Source organism: Bombus flavifrons, chromosome 11 (assembly GCF_040668555.2).
Source record: "Bombus flavifrons isolate JBK064 chromosome 11, iyBomFlav1_principal, whole genome shotgun sequence".
Lineage (NCBI taxonomy): Eukaryota > Metazoa > Arthropoda > Insecta > Hymenoptera > Apidae > Bombus > Bombus flavifrons.
This window is the reverse complement of record NC_138452.1, coordinates 6632643-6651641: the sequence shown is the minus strand read 5'-3', so window position 1 is coordinate 6651641 and position 18999 is coordinate 6632643. Positions and strand designations below refer to the sequence as shown.

At 46.3% G+C, this 18999-nt stretch overlaps 1 protein-coding gene across 4 annotated transcripts in view; it reads right to left on the bottom strand.

Annotated features, from left to right (window-relative positions):
• Positions 1-18999, bottom strand: part of LOC138184904 (Krueppel-like factor 6) — a 285854-nt gene that overhangs the window by 188332 nt on the left and 78523 nt on the right. For all 4 annotated transcript variants that reach the window (XM_069123347.1, XM_069123348.1, XM_069123345.1 and 1 more), the window contains one exon: positions 9905-9994. In XM_069123347.1, the coding sequence (XP_068979448.1) occupies positions 9905-9994 (90 nt within the window). The remainder of the gene's footprint in view (positions 1-9904; positions 9995-18999) is intronic.

Genomic DNA, 18999 nt, shown 5'->3' with positions numbered 1-18999 from the left:
TCCGGTCGTTCGTCATCCCCTGCCAATTTTTCCTTTTCATAGTCACGAAGCACGAAGTATCTCGTCCTTTGTACGCAATGCGTTAAGCACTTCGTCATCTATCAAATTTTGTAACGACCTACGTCGCAAAATAGCCGGTTGTTACGCAAATTTCGTGATCGTAGTATAACAACTAAACTCGATCTATCGTCATCGGTTGGAAGAGGTTGCGCTGGTTCGCGCAACAGGCACAATGTAACTGGAGAGGCTGGGTCGCTTCGAACGAGACTGAAAGTGCAGACGCCAGCATCGTATAAATAGAACCACCTGTGCGTAACCGTACGATTTCTAAGTGGCAGGCGCTCCATGTAAATCCGAACGAAGTCTAGAGCCGCGAGAGCGACGTTCCTGGACAGGGCAGTTGTTGAGCCGAATGAGACGAGCGCTATGACGTGTGTATACCACGCAGGGGGTACCACTTCGATCGATACCGCTCTTGAACCATCGATAATAAATCACATTCCCCTCGATTCGTCTCGTTCTAATCGGTAATGGACGTCCGAGCAGAGCCACGGTTTTAAAAATCGAGGCCAGATATCCTCGATGAAGGCGAATTCTCGATAAAATAAAGTTGACTTTGTTTATCGCCGAAAATTAAGTTTATCATCGATCGCTCTTTCGATAACGACACGAATAACGATCTTCGATATTAAACTGGTTTTATCTCGAGGTTCTTCTACTGTAAAGGTTAGTTTATCTGCTTAATAACTTCTTTCACACGATCCACATTCTTATGATAAATTACCGTAATTACCCTTAATCAACAATTCCACGAAGATTCCATCTGAAACTGGCAAAAACGAGCAGAAGAGAGCAAAGCAAAAGCGTATCGTCCCAATTGCCATCTTGTCGACGAATTCAATGCCAATAATCGATCGTCGATCTTGCACTCGATTTACTCGTTCAAACATGCAAAAGTGCGTGGTTCACGCCATCGTCGATCGCATCGCGAATACCAAGCAAAGCTAACCACACGTCGCATCGGAAAGAATATTTTGTCACGACCGATCGTTACCAGCAATCGACGAGCTCCGGCAAACAGAACGTGTCTATACGCGGATAGCGGTGAATCGGCAATCACGTAGCTGTTTCTTCTTTTTTTTTTTCTTTTTCGCCGCGATGACGATCCATGACACGGCGACGCGACGTCGTGAATCGACTGGAACGAGGCATCGCCTATCAAAATCGAACAAGCGAAATCAAGCCTCGACTTTTTGCGTACCGCGATCCTTTCTCCCTTCAACGTGTAATTCGCTTGGCACGGCGTATACGTACAGAATAGACCTCGAAAGATACTGCGACTTCCAGCTCGGACTGTGTGATTTAGCGAGGAAACGTAATAAAACCCGCGGCAGTGAAAGAAGACGACACGCGGTCAACACTCGCGGCGCCTCTATTCGTTCGCGGCTTAGCGCGTACGGTACTCAACAATCAGCGGCGGCAGATGTTACGACTCTGAGCTAGGCTGCAAGCGACTGACTCGACATATTTCGTAGGGCGAGAAAAAATCCTGCCGTTTTATGCGGCACCTTCCTCTTCCTCGTGGTAACGAGTACTTACGCCGCTAACCGGGACGAATCGCGCACGCCTAAGATCGCGAGGAAACAGGCTGCGCCCCGTCGACCAGATGCGGCTCGCCTCCGGTTCGCCAATCGAATTTACCGGTGGTGGCCGCCCGAGAAAAACACGGATGAAGGATGCGGCGAAGCGCGTCAACGATTTCAGAACACACCGCGCGCATCTCGCGTATCTCGGGGGACCGTACAATGGAAACACATCTACAATCTCGCGTCATACATCTTCGCGATGTTTCGCAGCCGAGCTGTGATTTACCGTGCAGCACCGTAAGGGATGATTGTCGATCCTCTTCGCAGTGGAACGAGGTACTTGTTTGCTAGAAAGGACCGACGAGGCTTCGTTGACTCCGATCGAAGAAATAACGCGAGGTTTGTGACGGTTGGGGATTTAGCGACAAAAGATGCGAGATTAGAGTCTGAGTAGAGTAGAAAGTGGTCGTGGGTGTCTCCGGCTTGAGTGGAAGATTACTTGGATCAAGGAAATTTTAGTAAAACGCGATAGGTATCGAAGGAACGTGAAACACGGAAGAAAATCAGGATGCAGTGCCTTTCGAGTCGTTAGGATTTGTCAAATAATTCTCGAACGGTGAAAAATGCTTGATAACGAAATACGCTGATAGAAAGTTGGGTGTGACTGAAGAGTTCTTGAGATCATCGTGTGAATGGAGAGTGTGACTGCGCAAGATTTTGAGTGGACGTGACCATGAGTTTCCTAGGACTGTCTCTTCGGAATTAAACGAAGCACGGAGCAGGAGAAGGAGGATCGAGAGAAAGAGTTTCGTACGCAACGGTCGCGACAAAAATTTGACAAACTAATTCCGAATCTAGTTATTATTACCAGTGATAAGTTGTTTCACAAACATGTTTGTCAAACGGAAAACTTTTACATCCACGTAAAACGTACAGAGCAACGAGGAAAGCCTGGGAACGCGAAAATGTAGAAAAGAGGAACAAGAAAAAGAATCGGACAAGGCCCACCTGTTGGTCCATCGAATGGACTATGATCGACGAGGAAGGTAAACGCGATCGTGCAAACACACAGTCTTGCAAATATCCACGTGCTGGTATGCGCGCGAGCGAGCGGCCGAACAGGAAAGATCATCATCGATCGAGAATCCGTGGGCCGCGTGTGAATCGTCGGAGTTATGCCTTCGACAAAAGCCACCGGAGTGCCTCGACAAAGCAATTCCGTCTGTGGAGGCACAATCGAACGAGACGCGCCTCGTTCGGACGTGTTTTGCGCCAGAACCCTCCTCCTGGCTCTTCTTGTAAACCGGGCAACGCGCGTTCGTCTCGCGCTTGCTCGAGCGCGTACACGTCCGTGAGAAAGAAACGGAGGGAGCTGAGATAGCCGCGTTCCTGTGTGCGTTAACGTTTGAAAATATATGCGACGATTTAACAAGCAAACGACTCTTACACGTGCGAAACTTAACCGCGTATAAGCGACATAGGCGTGTACAGTTCGTCAGGTACCATATCTAGTTGTAACGATGAAACAGAATTTCATTCGTTTAATCGTCGTCCGTACGATTCGTTGGAATAATTATTTAATCGATCGAGCCCATCTAAATTTAATAATAAAATCACTGTAATAAAAAGCATCTGCTTCCACTAAAAGACCTCGATTTCGGATCGAAGTTTAATTTAAATCTTTATCGCCAAACGTCTCGTAAATAAAACTCAACGCCGTATTTCTTCTTCTAAAGTAAAACAACTCTTTTAATATTCGAAAAAAATGACTACGCATGTATTTTCAAACCGGACATGCTGATCGTGCGTACACGCGCGCGCGTTGGAGAGAGTGTGTCGGTGTGGCCACACCTCGTGCGATGCTCGTTGCGGCAGGCTGGTCGACATGTAAATTCGTAGACGTAAAACTCGCAGCCACGAGTCACGCGAAACGATGAAGAAGAATGCGTTGGTTCTGGCAGGGTGGCGACACGGATGAGGGGTCGGAGGGAGACCCGGGATCTCCAGCTGTCCGACGCTCGATTAAAATGCCATTGGCGAAAACGTGGACTGGGTAGGCCTCTAAAAGCGATCCGTGCTTTGCCAACGACTACGCCGTGGGATTCCAAAATGTTGGCCGTTTTGTGCGAACCGCGCAGTCCACGCTCGGTAACGTATCGCTTTCGACCAGATCAAGATCGTCGTCCTGATTTTACCGACGAATCCCATTTCCGTTGTTCTTTCGCGCGTTTTGAAGCTATTCGAGGTAGAACTAGAAATTGAATCTTTGAATATTACGTGCCTGTATTTTTTTTTTTTTTTTTTCTTTCAAATTAGATCTGTATAGATCGCCATGTCGAAACGCAAAAATAAAACAACGAAGCTTGATACAACATCGTAATAACCGTGTTCACAGTTTAAAGAGTTAAAGGACCGCGACGTTGTAGATATCAATCTAAAATTCTTATCTGGTTCTCGATTTCCAACGACAATATCTGCCTACGATATCTCGACTGGTTTTCTACCGCAAAGCGCAAGAACCACCGAAATATTACGAAAGCGTGGAACAAAGCGAAGCGATCCGCGCAGATTAGAAGCCTCCCCAATTAGAATTTCAAATGGGAGTTTACAGGACGTTCCACGTTTCACACGTCCGTCGAACATATTACCCTTCCCGTTATCGCGACCGGCGTGTTCGCTGGATCTTCCAGCGGGATGATGCATCGTGAGCATCATGCAAACGCTTTCGAAGCGGCGCGCCGCGGTCGCTTAGCTCGCTCGCGAGCGCAACCACATAGAGACGGGACCGACAATAGATATTCCGCAACGCCCACGTTAGCGGGAGACAAAGGCCTGAATGGTCGGCAGATGCACGGCTTGCGCCGACGTAATGCACCGACGTCCGTCGATTTAGAACGCAACGATGCGCCATACGTCCGTCCGTACGTTCGTTTATTCGTTCTTCGTGACGAAGGTGCGGTACGTAACAGCACGAACGCGCGCGCCCGTGCGAAGCGTGTACGCGCGTTTCCCCTCTTTCAGCCTCGTCGCGTCCCCGTTCCCTTCCCTTCCCTAAAGCCTGCGTCAATCGCGCTTATATACAGCCAACTCGTGCACGTACGTACGCTGGAGGTTACGTAATTCGGAGAAGAGCACGCGGACGGAGGAGCGACCGGTGACGACACCTTCTTCGGAGAGAACTCAAAGATCCGGGAGTGTCCACTTCACGAAGGTAGCCCAGCCCAGCCCACGTTCCAAACGATCGACCGACGTTCGTCCTGGATCCGACATACTGCTCGATCGATACCGCAGCTACTAGTTGCCGCCACACGGTCGATCTTTCTGTCAGCAATGCTTCTTGATTGTGTGCAGGCTCCTTTAGATAGCTTTTATGGACAGTGGAAAATCGATACGTTACGGGAAAATCCGGTCTGTTCATCGGTATACGTAATGACGCGATGTAATTTATGGATAGAGGACGACGACTATCGAACATCACAAATGGAAAGGGATACGAAGAGTGAGGTTTATTGCTTGATTTTTCTATGTACGCGGATTGTTTACGAGCCATAGGTGAATATGATTATCGGTTTTCTCGACGATCGAGTACAAATTTTACGATAGATTTGATAAGAGCGGACGAAGAACGACGAAACACGGAATCGACGTGTACATCCATGGGTATCGCGTGGGCGGCTATTTGCCTATTTACCCAGATCCGATGGGAAATCGAAATTAGAAATCAGAAAGATGTAGGTGCTGACTGGTGATTTCCAGCCACGTGAAATCATACCCTGTGCGATCGTGGAACCGTTCGAGTGTCATAAATTCCGTTCGACGCGCAAGAACGAAGGATGACTCCTTCGTCGATCCTACTTTTCCACCTGTCCCAGTTTTCACATTTCTGCTGAATTCGAGATTCAGCTACATCGCTATTGTCGTGATTGCGTGATCCATTCGACACGACGAATCATCGAGAACGCGTCCAAATTGCGCGTACGAAATCACGTTTGCTGCTGCATCGAATATACCTGCGAAATTCAATTCAGTTGAAATTCAAGCTAAAATATTGTAAACTATTTCCATCGGCACGAAAGGTCGTTGCACTCGCTACTACCATTAACGAGAAACAATTCGACGCGAGCTATCGTTTATGGAGTTAACGAATTAATCATTTCTTAATAAATTTTTGCACTCGCAAAATCTCCTTTAATTAGCATACAACGCGACACCCAGCAGGTGGCTGTCTACCAAAATCCCACGCTATCTGATACGACATCCCATGTAGAAAGGAGGAATGTCTTCCACGACGAAACGTGTCGGTTTATCCAACCGGTGTAGCCGTTAAATCACTCGAATCCTGCAATATATTCGAGCATCAACGTATCTCTAACGAGCCTATCCCTATCGTCCTCTTGGCATCGGCCAGGAAAATCCGACAAGCAATCAAACGACGAAAGATTCCACGGCTACCAAAGGCAGGCGACGAGGCAACCGACCAGCCACGATAGCCACGATGGAATCCACGACTATCGGAAGCGATCGCGAAATCTTCGAGCAATAATTCACCCCCTCGTCCCCTTCGTCTCTTTCTTTCTATCGTTCCATCGTCTCTTCGTTCCCCGTGGCAACGCTGGCCCGTTCGACAGCGATGTTCTCGTAGACTTCGGCAGAAGACCACGCTGCCGCCGCATCGTCGAACAGTTAATGCTCGCATAATACGTGCACGCCGTGGTGGCCGCAAGGGGGGACAGGTATTGTTACTAGTTTACGTCCCGTTATTTTCTTGCAGTTGACAGAAATTCCTTAAAGCGCAAAGGTGACTGCGCTATCGACGAATCTGCGGGCTTTTGCGCAAAAATCTAACGCTTTTATGCCAGCTCGGATCGTTGACCTCTTGCGCGCATGTACTCGACGTACGAGTTTTCACGATTAAAACGTTTCGCGGAAAAGGAGAAGGATTTATTAATAAGTCGCAATCGTCGACAAGAAATTCGACGGGGGAAACTCGTTGCGGTGATTGAAATCTCGAGAGCCGCGTTTAATTACCGAACCCGTGCAAGTGGAAAGGGATTAAAACGTAAACGTCAAAACGAAGATAGGGCAGAAGGGCGAGGAGACGATGTATCTCTGGTGGGCCGCGAACTCTTTACACACAATTACGCGTGTACCGGGTGAACCGGTGAGAGAAATATTGCGCCGCGGCGTGGCGCACGTCGTGGCCGGTGCATGCACGATGCATGCAGTTTACCGGTACCAGCGGTAATATCGCATCGCGAACAGCCGGCAGAGAAGAGAGGATAGGTCGAGATTAGTTCCGATTGCCTGTGCCGCACAGAGTTATAGAAGGGTTGCCCGGCTTCGGCCAGGCATCGATCCCGGCTACCGGCTTCTGCCCGTTAATGAGTCATGTTTAATTGGCGTGGGAAGACCATGGCTACGTTCACGTAACGGAATTGAACTGTACCCGATGCAACAGCGCTTCCAACAACGTAAATATACCAGCACACCGCCGATTGACCTTATGTACACGTGGACACTGGATGGCAAATAATTCAACGAAAAAATTCTTAATGAGTAGCAAATCGTCAGCTGATTAATCGATCACCAGGCAAACGTTTACGTTTGCAGGAGAGAAGAGAGCTAGAAGATTTAGAATCGCAATTACCTCTCGATTCGCGATCAACGTGGCCTCCTGTTTACTACGAGAATAGTAATAGAACGATCGTCGTGCTTATTTTCCCATATTACACGCATTTTCTGTGTCGTTGCACATAAACGCATACGCGTCTATAATTATTTATTTTCTAGCTAGTCCATACATGTATATATATGTATAAATAATGAAACTTAGGAAACGTTAAATACTCGAGCAGCATCAAAATGTTCCATCACATAGCCATTTCGCAGGTGTCGCGATCATATTCCAGGCACGACTGGCCTGGATGCTGCTTTTCGCAAGAAGCTACAGTTTTACGGCTACCTTGACGACAGCCAGGCATTCACCATCAAATCGCGATTTCTCAGGCAACAACGATTTAACGCGAGGCATTCACGGGCCTCAGGTACGAGCACAACGACGAGGACGAGTAGAAACGTTGTGTGTCGCGGCAGATGGTACGCGACAGGCCATTTCAAACGATTACTGTTACGCGAGAGCTTCTCTCTCGACTCTCTGTTAGGCAGGCCCAACTATACCGGTATGCAAATAAATGGCATCGAGCGGACGCGTTTAAAAAACGTACAATACGCTTGCGATACGCGACGACGACGCGTGCTACGAGCCATTGTCTCCGAGTCTAATCACGACCGCGTGTGCATTTACGAGCCACCGGTTAGACGGACGTGTAGCCTCCGGAGAAAGACTACCTTTTGCGAGAGGCGGTTCTCGTATTCTCTGCGTTACCGCGCCACGTAGTAATATGCATCGCGAATACCAACACGGAGTCACACCCATCATAGAGCCCGACCCTGTGGGTGGCGCCACGTACTCGCAAATAAGTCCTACGAATAAGTCGTAAGGCCATCATCCGCGTTGCGTCTCCGTCGCAACCGACTATGAATATTCTCTCCTACAGCTAGATATAATGCGCTCTTTGTGCTATGTTTCCTTTTGTGCCTCGTAATCTAACCTCCGCGGCGATTTTCCGACGCATAACGACGCGTTAGATCAGCGGAATAATTCACTTTGATTCGAGGACTCGTTAAATTTTACCCCAGTACTTGCCCGAGGAAGTTATGGTTAATACTACGCTATCCGCCGCCAGCCAGTTGACCTCTCGTAGAATTTTCAAAGAACGAGACAGATACTAGTAGTAGAATCTCTGTAACGGGGGACCATAGTACGGTGCGCTTTCTATTTTATGATAGAGTCTGATTGCCTAAAGTGTTTTGGTCGATGACATTCGTTTTAAAGAAATTAAGAAACGCTGGTAGCAGAATTTTCGAAAACACGCGCGCCTATCATAGATAACCTCCGTGACGGTGAAGGTTTAACCGCTGATACCGAATTTTAGAAACTTTGGTCTTTAATTATACATTCGTCTCGCGCAAATTCCAACTGCCACGATTATCGTAAATCACCGTTCACCCGTACGGAACGTGATAAAACGAAAAAAAAGTTAAGCTACGAATGAAATCACCGCAAGAAAGTGTCAAGGTGTCTGGTAGCGAGGTTCATTGGCGCGCTCCAAGTCCTTGTACGATCACGTTCCTAAATCGACACCTCGCTTCGCGATCTCGCCGCTAATCGTCCTTCCGGGAATGACGTGCTGACATACCGCGGTTCTTGCTAACAACCCTGACGGACCCTATTAGTAGCACACACATATATATATATATATATAAAAGTATACGGTGATCTGGCTTCTCGACGCACGAGGCCGGCATCACGATTTGGGTGCCATCACGTACCGCACGGAATCGAGCGGGTTTCCATTCGCGGCCAATCGACACGCGCTTCCCGCGGTTCGATACCGATCTCTGATCGTGATCGCTACCTCGCCGCGTAAACAAATGGAGATCGCTCGCGAACAGACTACGATCGTACGCCTAACTGGAAAAATTGATCGGACACGTTCGTGGGAAGGTTGAAGTACGACGTGGCTTCTTGAACTTGCCGTAATGCCACGCGGAAGGTTGCGGATTCTCGTGAGAGAGAATACGAATTATTTCGCGATACCCGAAGACACGGCCGTAATTAGCGCGATGAGTTTACGTATCAGATTTGATACAGGTATGTACAGGTTGAGAAAATTCTAAAACGCTCCCGGGTTCTTATCGCGCGCGAGAAAATCGGCGAAGAAACATTGTGTTCTTAGTAAAGCAGTCTCGTTAAAAATGAAATAAGTCGTTTAGTTTCCACTTGCTTTAAATTCAATTAATTTTACGCGGGATTAAAGCGAGCGGTATTATCGACGTAAAATAAGATACAAATAAAATAAAATAGAATACAGACCGTCTTACTTACTGTCGTCAAGCATGATATGTAATTTGCAAATTGCAACCTCAACTTGTTAAATCGGACTTCAAATGTGCAACCCGAACTCGTCAAACTATTCCGGTTAAGTTATTCAGATAGATACGAATCTACCATTAGATACTACGTGTATAGACAAACCGCTTGCGTAACGTTGATATTCGCATACGCGAACCCTACAGGTTTACCAACCTTCTACACCGTAAAATAATACAGAGTGGATGAATATCTTCGTAATATATTCAATCTGTAGATGTTATCGTTACTTAAAGCCGGAACAAAGTCTCCGGTTTGTTTGCACGCGACTATTGTACAAAGAAAAGAAGGAAGAACGCGTAAAACGTAAGAAAAGCTAACATACCTCCCTAGACGTTGGTGCCCCCAGGACGCAGGGGCTGTCCGGGCGGCGGGGCGCACTGGCCCACCGCTTGCTCGAGAGCTCGCTCTCATCCTGAAACAATAAACGTGACCTGTAATTAGACAAGACGAAGGTAAAGGTGATAGGCGGTCAGACTTGATGAGCGCTATTATAGCAATCGTAATGGGCCCCTTGGAAACCAAATTGCTCTTCGCAGAAAATTAGATAGAGAACAATGGAACAAAGAGGAGCGGAGAACTTGCGATTTCATCGTATTCTACGCGAAAAACCAACATTTTTGCTCCAGTAATCTACAAATTCTGTAAATGCTGATAGAAGTAGGTATCTCCGTATCAGTCGACGCATTGCACACCATGTGATTGTACGTGTAAAATATTCGAAGAACGCAAATCTTGTACCTTTTATCGATCCTACGACTACGTATAAAATTCGGATGATTTAAACGCAATTGAAGGCTGTTGCGGTTTTCCATTAAAACACCGTGCTTCATACGTGGCGAATAGCAATAAGAGAATGTCCGTTAGACAGATCGATATTCCATCGCGTTTATTCATACGTAAATTTCCCAGTTTCATCGTACGACTGCCGATAAGCATAAAAACTGCAATGTGTATTCCGTTTCGTTTTACGACACGACGTATGCCACAGCTTTTTCCTACTCTGCGGAGAGTACATCGTTGTCGTTGAAGAACGTACGAGTTGCGTCGTGCGGTCACTCTCTCGAATGGACGCAGCTGCGCGACGCAACGCGAGGAAAAGACGGGTAAACGCAGTGCCATGCCGGGCGCAATTTTCCGGCGGCGCCGGCGCGAATCGATGCGAACGCCTCGCAGAATTGCATTCTGCGACGCGATTAAGCTCGTGCGCTCGGCCAGGAAACAGCAGGGACGCTCTAATGGGCCAATTACACCGGTCATTTGGAACGAAACGAAAGAAAGGATCGCCGTGGAACGGTGGCAGTCTCGTCGGTTCGCTCGAATAATTAAGATCGCATCTCGCCACGGTGACAACGTAAATCGCTTGCGCGCGAGACTCGGATAGCGATGCGAACAAATCCTGAACGAAGAAATACCAGAGATACCTGACGCAGCTACCTTTCGAATTTTTCATATTATAGGAAACGTATAGGAAGATTCTGTTTCGTGTATTATATAGATTGTGGCCTTTACGACAGAGATATTTCACACTTATTTATAACGCAACGTTAATCGACGCTTCTCGTCATTTGAATTTTCTAAACCGTACATACTAGTTTCTCCACTTATCGATTTCTCGATTAAGAAGTTGCAACTAAGCGCTTCTTTCACATTAACGACAAGCAGAACTCTAGAAATCTTACGTAAGCGAAATCTAAAAGCTCGTAGAACGTCGATGAACGTGTATCCGCCTTGGATAACTAGACTAATAAAGTCGTTTAAAAGCAGAATCGAGTGTTATCCTCTCGAACGAGCAAACATTGCACACCTCACTTATCGCAGTAAGACGAATTATAAAATACCGTTGCGTTATTACGTAAGTCTTCTATAAAATTAGATAAAGCAGATTCGGCTTTCTTTACGTAACGAATGCACGTTGTCACCCAATTAATAGTAGACGTTATCTACATGCTCAGGTGTCTACGAACATCTCTGGTCGATGGAAAGGCAATCCACTCGACGGTTGTATCTAACGCGGTAAAAATACGTACATTACTTGGATTCATTATATTCGACTGTATTCTGACAGCTAGATCCGTTATTATCCTCTTATTATTATTACATATTGCATTATTACGCAGCAGTTGCAACAGGTCGACGATGTTACGTTTACTTTCGCTAGATTTCTCCTATTTTCCGTAATGCAGTGAGATTACCGCTGAAATTGAATCGACTCCTTCGGACGCGGCAGTAACGATCCAGACATAGGTGTGTTCTCCGTCCAGACGCATCGATTATGCCAGCGCGGCTCGAAAAGAAAAAACCTATCCAGCCACCGGCGAATCCATAAAACAATTTCACCTGGCGCGAACTCACAACGATTGCGTTGTTATGATCTGGGAGAACGTCGAAGGAATCACGCGTGCCGATACTCCATTCCGATTCCTCGAAATCCTCCTTCGACCACCATATTCAGTAAGACGTCACGATTTTTCTTCCCGTCGAAGGCAATCGCCAACGCGAGCATCGCGGTCAGCGTCGACGATTTCGCAACGAGAGAGTAACAAAGTCGTGCGAGCTACGAAGTTGCGGTGAAATCACGAGCTAGCGCGAGAGGGCGCGATTAAACGTAAATGAGACGACCTCTGGTAAAAATCAGCCCTCGAAAAGGAAAATTCGTAATTAACGAGCCGGAGAAGAACGAGCTGGTTCGCGTAGACGAGCTGCCTCTTAATTATCAGACTAGACACGGGCGATCTACCTTTATGAATGCAAGCATAAACGCTGGCCGATCGGCACACAGCGCAACACGGAGGCGTGTACGCATACTGACTCTGCTCCGGCCTTCCTCTACTTTCCCACGCCACACGTCTTTAGCTCGCGCTAATGGCAATCGGGAGAGAGCTTTTGAAAGCTCCGCCAGTGGCTCCTGGTAAAAGTCGATCTGCGTAATCCGTTTTCTCGCGTGGCAAACCCCGCACCGATCGACCGTGTGGACCATAAATTACAACTTTCGGTCATAAAAACGAGACTATGAAAGTGATTTGCGGTGAGACGCCAGATACGGCGTTCCGTCTCCGTCGTCTCCTCCCCTGTAGTGGGAAGGCCAGGTGGGGCGGCTTTGAAATAATGTATGAAATCATCGACGAATACGCCGTGCAAACGGCCGCTCTCCATATGCAGCTGTTAGCAATAAGGAGGTGAAACGCTTACCTAACGGACGGGCATTAGCGGAATATTTATAACATTAATCGTCGAACCGTGCTGATTACGCGCTCACATCGCGCCATGGACACCCGCTTCACCGGCCGATCCCCGTTAATCCGATTTCGCCCCCAATCTTCGAGTCTCGTTCTTTCAAGGAACAACATCGAAGATCTCCAACGTTTTTGGACCGGTAGACCGCTGTAGGTACGTGTTTCGTTATCCTGATCACGATGCAAGAATATATCCTTCGTGAAATTTAGGTTGATCTCCGGTGTAACTTATCCCTGATACCTTGTCGTAAATCTCGACCGGTTTTCGAACGTTCAGAGGAAAGAACAAAACCGTTGACGAACTCGATATCGTATTTGTTACGTGTACTCGATCTCATTGCTAATAGTAGCGCAGACAAAGTGCACAATGAATTGAATAGCTCTCCCACAGCGCTTAATAGCTCCATACTTGGCTGGAATATGCAACTTCTCTAGGAACTCCAAACGTTATTGGCATTGACTACTACGAATCTGTCTGAAACCGTAAACACTGACTAATGATCAGCCATCAATGCCGTTCAACTGCAAGAAGAAAACGTAGAACGTAAAGAGAGCAGACTGCGTGATTGAGTTAAACGTTTCGTCCATGGAATTCTACACCTGTTAGCCGGCTACGTTGAAACGCGATCGATTCGGATCAACTGGAGACTATCAATACGAAAGTCGATGATGCTCGAAACGCGAAGATTTATACCGAATACCGGTAATATCCCGAACAGAAATATGGAATGCGCGAGACTACCGTGCGGCAACGCTCGGGTCATTCAATGAAGGAAAACAATGGAGGACTTGATTTACGGGGGCATTACCGACAACCCACGTACATGCTTAGATCTACATATTATACCAATATTCTCGATGTTTACTGGCCGAGCACTACCGCTATCCGCGTACACGATGTGATTCGCATGAGGCTCGCCGCATCTTCCATAACAGTCGACCGGTACGATGTCCCACACGAATATTCAGAGGTTGCGACGTCTTCCGTAACTGTCCGACAGAACTCTGACGATTCTGTGAATCCTTTCTTAACCTACTATTCTTCGGTTTAACAAATCTCTCTCATAGGAAGCGTTTCTTCAGACTTTCTGTTTGTTATTCACAGAGAAGACAATCTGCTATTATTTTAAACACAGAGAAAATAATTGCAAAATGTGGAATTCTTGTTCCTAGAAGGTGCAGAGTTGTTCCAAATTTTACACCGACTTAGAGTTCTATCGGATCAAACTTTCCATCCTGCAAGACTGTCGCTTTTCTCGGTCACGTCGCGAGACACTCCGCGTTACATTTGGTACGTTCTTCGAAAGGAAGAGCACGGTGACTTTTTCCCCTTTCGCTTACTCCGCCCACGTGGACAAGATAATAAATCACACGGTATCAAAAGGAAAAAAGACGAACGGCATGCGCGAAGGGAAAGCCATAAACATTGTGGCAGTGCATCGGCACGTTGTATCAAACGTTGAGTCATTGGCGAAACGGGACGGGTCGTAAAACGAAAGAAAAAGAACGGAAGTGAAGCAGGTCCTTGGGACGTAAATCACAGGATGCGGTTAACGCAATAAGGAGGATATAATGATGACTTATATCATCGTACTAATAGTAGGACCGCGATACGATCACGCTGGGCGATGGTCGCTAAGAAATGGCCAGAACTGCCCCCCAACCGTGTGGATGCGCCTGACCGTTTCGTACGCTTATAATCGGACGACTCGCCCGGATAATTACATTCGTTAAAATAACTCGGCCTGTCCCGGTGTAACTACGTCCGTTAGGCATCGCGGCACTTGAATTTTTCACCGCTATCCATAATCGACCACCGTGCACCAACGTTAAACGTCCTCGGTGAAAATTGTTTGACGAGAATCACTCGATTTGGATGGACAAAGTTTTCGTAATAAATTTAATCGCTGTTAATAAATTTAACTTTACGTATGTTGCGAAACTTTAATTACTTCGCGGGCGACGCGTTTATGTATTTTCGTGCGAAGGATGACACGCGTCGTGTGTGGTGGAAAATATTTTAAGTTCGCCAAGGCTGACAGTGTCTGCGTTTAAAGAAAAGATACGATCGAATACCTCGAATAAGGTGTGAGAAATTACATTTTTACCGGTAAGGAGAATAAGGCCGACGGATTCAGTTTCGAGAGGATTTGCATACGGGAACCAGGGCCCCGCCAATTATCTATGAAGCATCTGAGCGCGGTTGCGTACATCCACGCTCGTTCGCTTTACGCTCGTCTCGAGCACGAGTACCATGGAAGAGGACGAACGGGTAATTAGCGACGCTCGAGCAAGGAACAGGCGCGTGCCAGGGTGACTTAATTACAAATTTCGAAATGCGAAGTTCGCCAGCCGTGAAGAAGAGAAAGATAATTAATTTGAGGAAAAAAGCAGCTGATCGGTCGGCACGCTGTTTAACGCGTCAACATACCAAAGACTATACAGTAGAAAAATGTACAGACTCGAGGAACTCGCACATACAAATCTACTTTTCTCAAAACAGATTTTCACAATTTCACGAGTGCGTGTACCAATGTGTTTTACATTTGCGAGCACGTTCATTTTCTCACAAACCTAATCGCACTTTCGTTTTGCTTTACGCTCATGCTTTTTCACCCTTCTAAAGGTATACTACGATGAACAACAGTTGGTAGAATACGATTTTTGCGGGTTTTCGTTTTCCCAGTAGAACGGTGGAAAGATTTTTTCCGCCACGGCCCCTGAGTGAAAGTTTCAGCCAGGCTCCTATTTGCAGGCACGAAAGCGAGGGAGAGCAACCACGAAGCCGGCAGGTCGAGCGAGCCTCTCCTACGTATAATACTCGGCAAATCTTTGCGCCTGCACGTAACGCAAATCATGCGGCAGAAGTGTGGCACGTGTTGTCAGCGCGGCAACATATTGTACGTAGGTATATATATGTGTAATGGAAGCTAGCCGCCTCGCGCGATTACATAACGAGGGGATTTCAGTTTAAATATGGAAGCTGTCAATCTTCCCCCTGGCTACACGCTGTAATTAATAATAATTGCCTGCTCTCTTTGCCGCTCCAGTTATTACCTCCGTTTTGACGGCTGATTAGCACCGCATATTCGTAAATGAAGCAACCGACAAATTAAAAAATCTCTCTCTCTATCTCTCTCTCCCTGATACCGCTGATTAAATTCGTGACTATCAGGAGAGAATTATTACAACGTGTCTTTGATATCTCTATAGAGATCGCTTGTTTTCTCGAACGATGTAATTTTTCGATCGTTCCTCATCTTCGTCTTTTTACAGACAGTGCAACGATTAAAGAAGATACATCGTAAAAGCGAACACCGATTAAATGCAGATCTCGCCCGAGCAAGAGCGATCGCGCCGGATCATGCAAGTAGAACACGGCACGTGTTGTCAGACTCGGTGTGTACGTGTTCGTACGTGTATTAAGCTGCACGAGTTTCCTTGGATTACACCAGCGGAACGTGCTCGAAATAAAAGTTAAAATCACGATCGGTTTCGTGTTAAATGCGAGCGGTTCGTAACTCGATCCATCGACACCGTCTCCCCGAGATTGCTCATCCTGGATCGGAGTCAGACATCGTTTGCTTCGTCTACAAAAACCCATTAATCTCTGGTGGACTAAAGAAAAAAATAGTATTTCTTATTTTCCAGATGAAACATTCTTGATTGGAAATTTAATCGCGAAACCTATCCAGATACATTTTGAATCTAAGAAACAGTTAATCGTTTATACGCTTCGATCAAATCTTCTTAATTTTCGGTTACATAAATCACCGCGTTCGATATTCAACGAAGTTAATTATTTAAGAACTTTTCCTTAGTGAAATGACGAAATTGTGCACGGTCCAACTTGTTTCAGTAGTATAACCACGTATTATCGTGGACCACCCGTGACGAAGATTACCTGAAATATGTCCAAAAATCTGTTTGCAAATGGCACGTACACGTGTACAAAGAGCATAAACGTTCATGAACTGTTCGAACAAGTCCAGAATTAATCGCTTACAAAGTAGCAACATTTTCTTGCCCAAGTATCGACATTATCCCTAAATGGAACGGAACGAAGGCGATCAGTGAAAATTTATTAGTCGCAAATAAGGTCGCTTTACGATCGCAGGTGTTGCACGATGCGAGAACGAAAATAATTGCAATGGTAATAATTGAATCGACCAGACGGACGATATCATTTTGCCGTGGTCCATCGCCGCAGCCACGCAACGAAAAATACTTTCCTCGTTACGACCTCCGGACGCACGACCGATGCGATCTCATTTGCCAGATTAAGTACATACGTTTTGACGTATCGCAGACTTCTTCGTCGTTTAAATATCGCGAACCGTCCAACAAACCTGTCCATCTACACGACTACGAAAGTGGACTACCAAAGTTTGAGGCTCGTTATGATTCGTCTTAACGACGTCTTAACTTTCGTTCGGAAAAAATTAAAAGCAACGATACGATCGCAACGATCGTACATAAAGATCGCTGGCGCCGTACCGTGGGATCGTGAATCATTTCGAATATTTAGTGGGTCTTGCGTATAATTACAATGTACTTTTCGTAATTTATTACTAATATCGGCTATTAACATCGCGGACAGGCCGACGAAAAGTTTCCTTAACCGGTTGGCGGCTCGAATTTTACGAGTTCATCGCGTGAGTTTTTCTCCGCCTTTTTCTGCTTTTGCTCTTTTTACGTTTCTTCTCTCTCTCTCTCTCTCTCTCTCTTTCCTCTACATTGTAATTACAGAGTAGGACAAAAAGGTGTTGGCGAGTTTTACCAGCAGGGCGGAACTTTTCGCGTTCGTGCCACGGGTTCCTATAAAACAATGCACACCCACCGCGGCGCGCGTTGGTGTAACAATGTCTTGGCGCCACAAAGGTACAATGATATATCTGTGAGTCGAGGTCGGTTACTTAAACTTCATTGAAACCGCGAACAACAATGACTTTCTCCCGCGAGTCGAAAGGAGGAAGTCAAACCCGACGCTGTTACAACTATTCGCCTTGCTCGTGACGCTTCTGTTCCATCGGCCAGGCCGGTGAAAAAAAAGTCAATTATTTATTTCGCACAGGCCAAACAGCGTGGATAGTGAAAGGACGAGATCGTCTCTCGAACGTTCCTTTTTCGTAGGGGATGGCTTTCGATCGATGAAATTACCAATCCAGTAAGAGAGCCAGCCATAAAACCAACGTGAGTTCTTCGCGATGTCTCGCTTCCTCTCGTGTGCACCATTTATTAAGAATATTACAACGTTCCACCGACCGCAATGAAAACGGTTTAATGGCTTCATATAAGCTTTGATTTATACCGAATCTCGTACGTTTCCTTATTCTCCTGGTTCGTTTGTCGAACGAATACAAGCATAGGATTTTCTGATTCCACGTTACCTAAACTTGATACTGAAACTGCAAACTTTCTTATTTTACTCGCGATAGTACGGCATAAAAATATCGAATACGTCGCTATGAAAACATCTATAGCCTAATTTCATTACGTAAGAGTAAGAACAAATTGGACTCTTTTTCAGCTTGTTTAGCTCGGAGCAATTACAATTTTCTATTTCACTTATGCAGTAAAAAATAATGTTACTATCGTGGTAATATCTTTATTCGACTCGTACACGGTACAATCGATCAAACATCGATCTAGTTGTCACACGCTCGGGTGGTTCACCCTTCCAGTCAAACTCGAGGCATTGGCACGAGCCTACTCGCATTACGACACGCGGCCGCTAGGCTTGATAATTTATTATTACCGAAGAAATGGAAGCCGCCGATCTATTAGCACGTTCGACAATAACAGCACCGGCCGTAAGTAACCTAAGTGGTTAAGTAACGTCAATGCGGCTTACCAACCGCCTACGCCAGCTTCTTACAGGTACATATATGCCCCCATCGACGATGCGGTCGCTCGCATTCTCAACCGGTATCGATCGCGACGGCGCAGAGCCTGTCGAAGCTCGTGCATAGGACGAGTACCGAAGAAAACACGTCGGTTAGGTGAATAGGCAAGAAAAACAAAGCGAACAAATATCCTTAGAATTGCCAAGTCGATCGACAAATTCTGTCACTTTCTTCTGAAATTATATTCTTCCTAATATCGTATGACTGTGCCTCGTCGTGCAAGCAGTTTCGTCTAATACTTCCAACCGTCGTATGTATCGTTTTCCACGCGTATACAT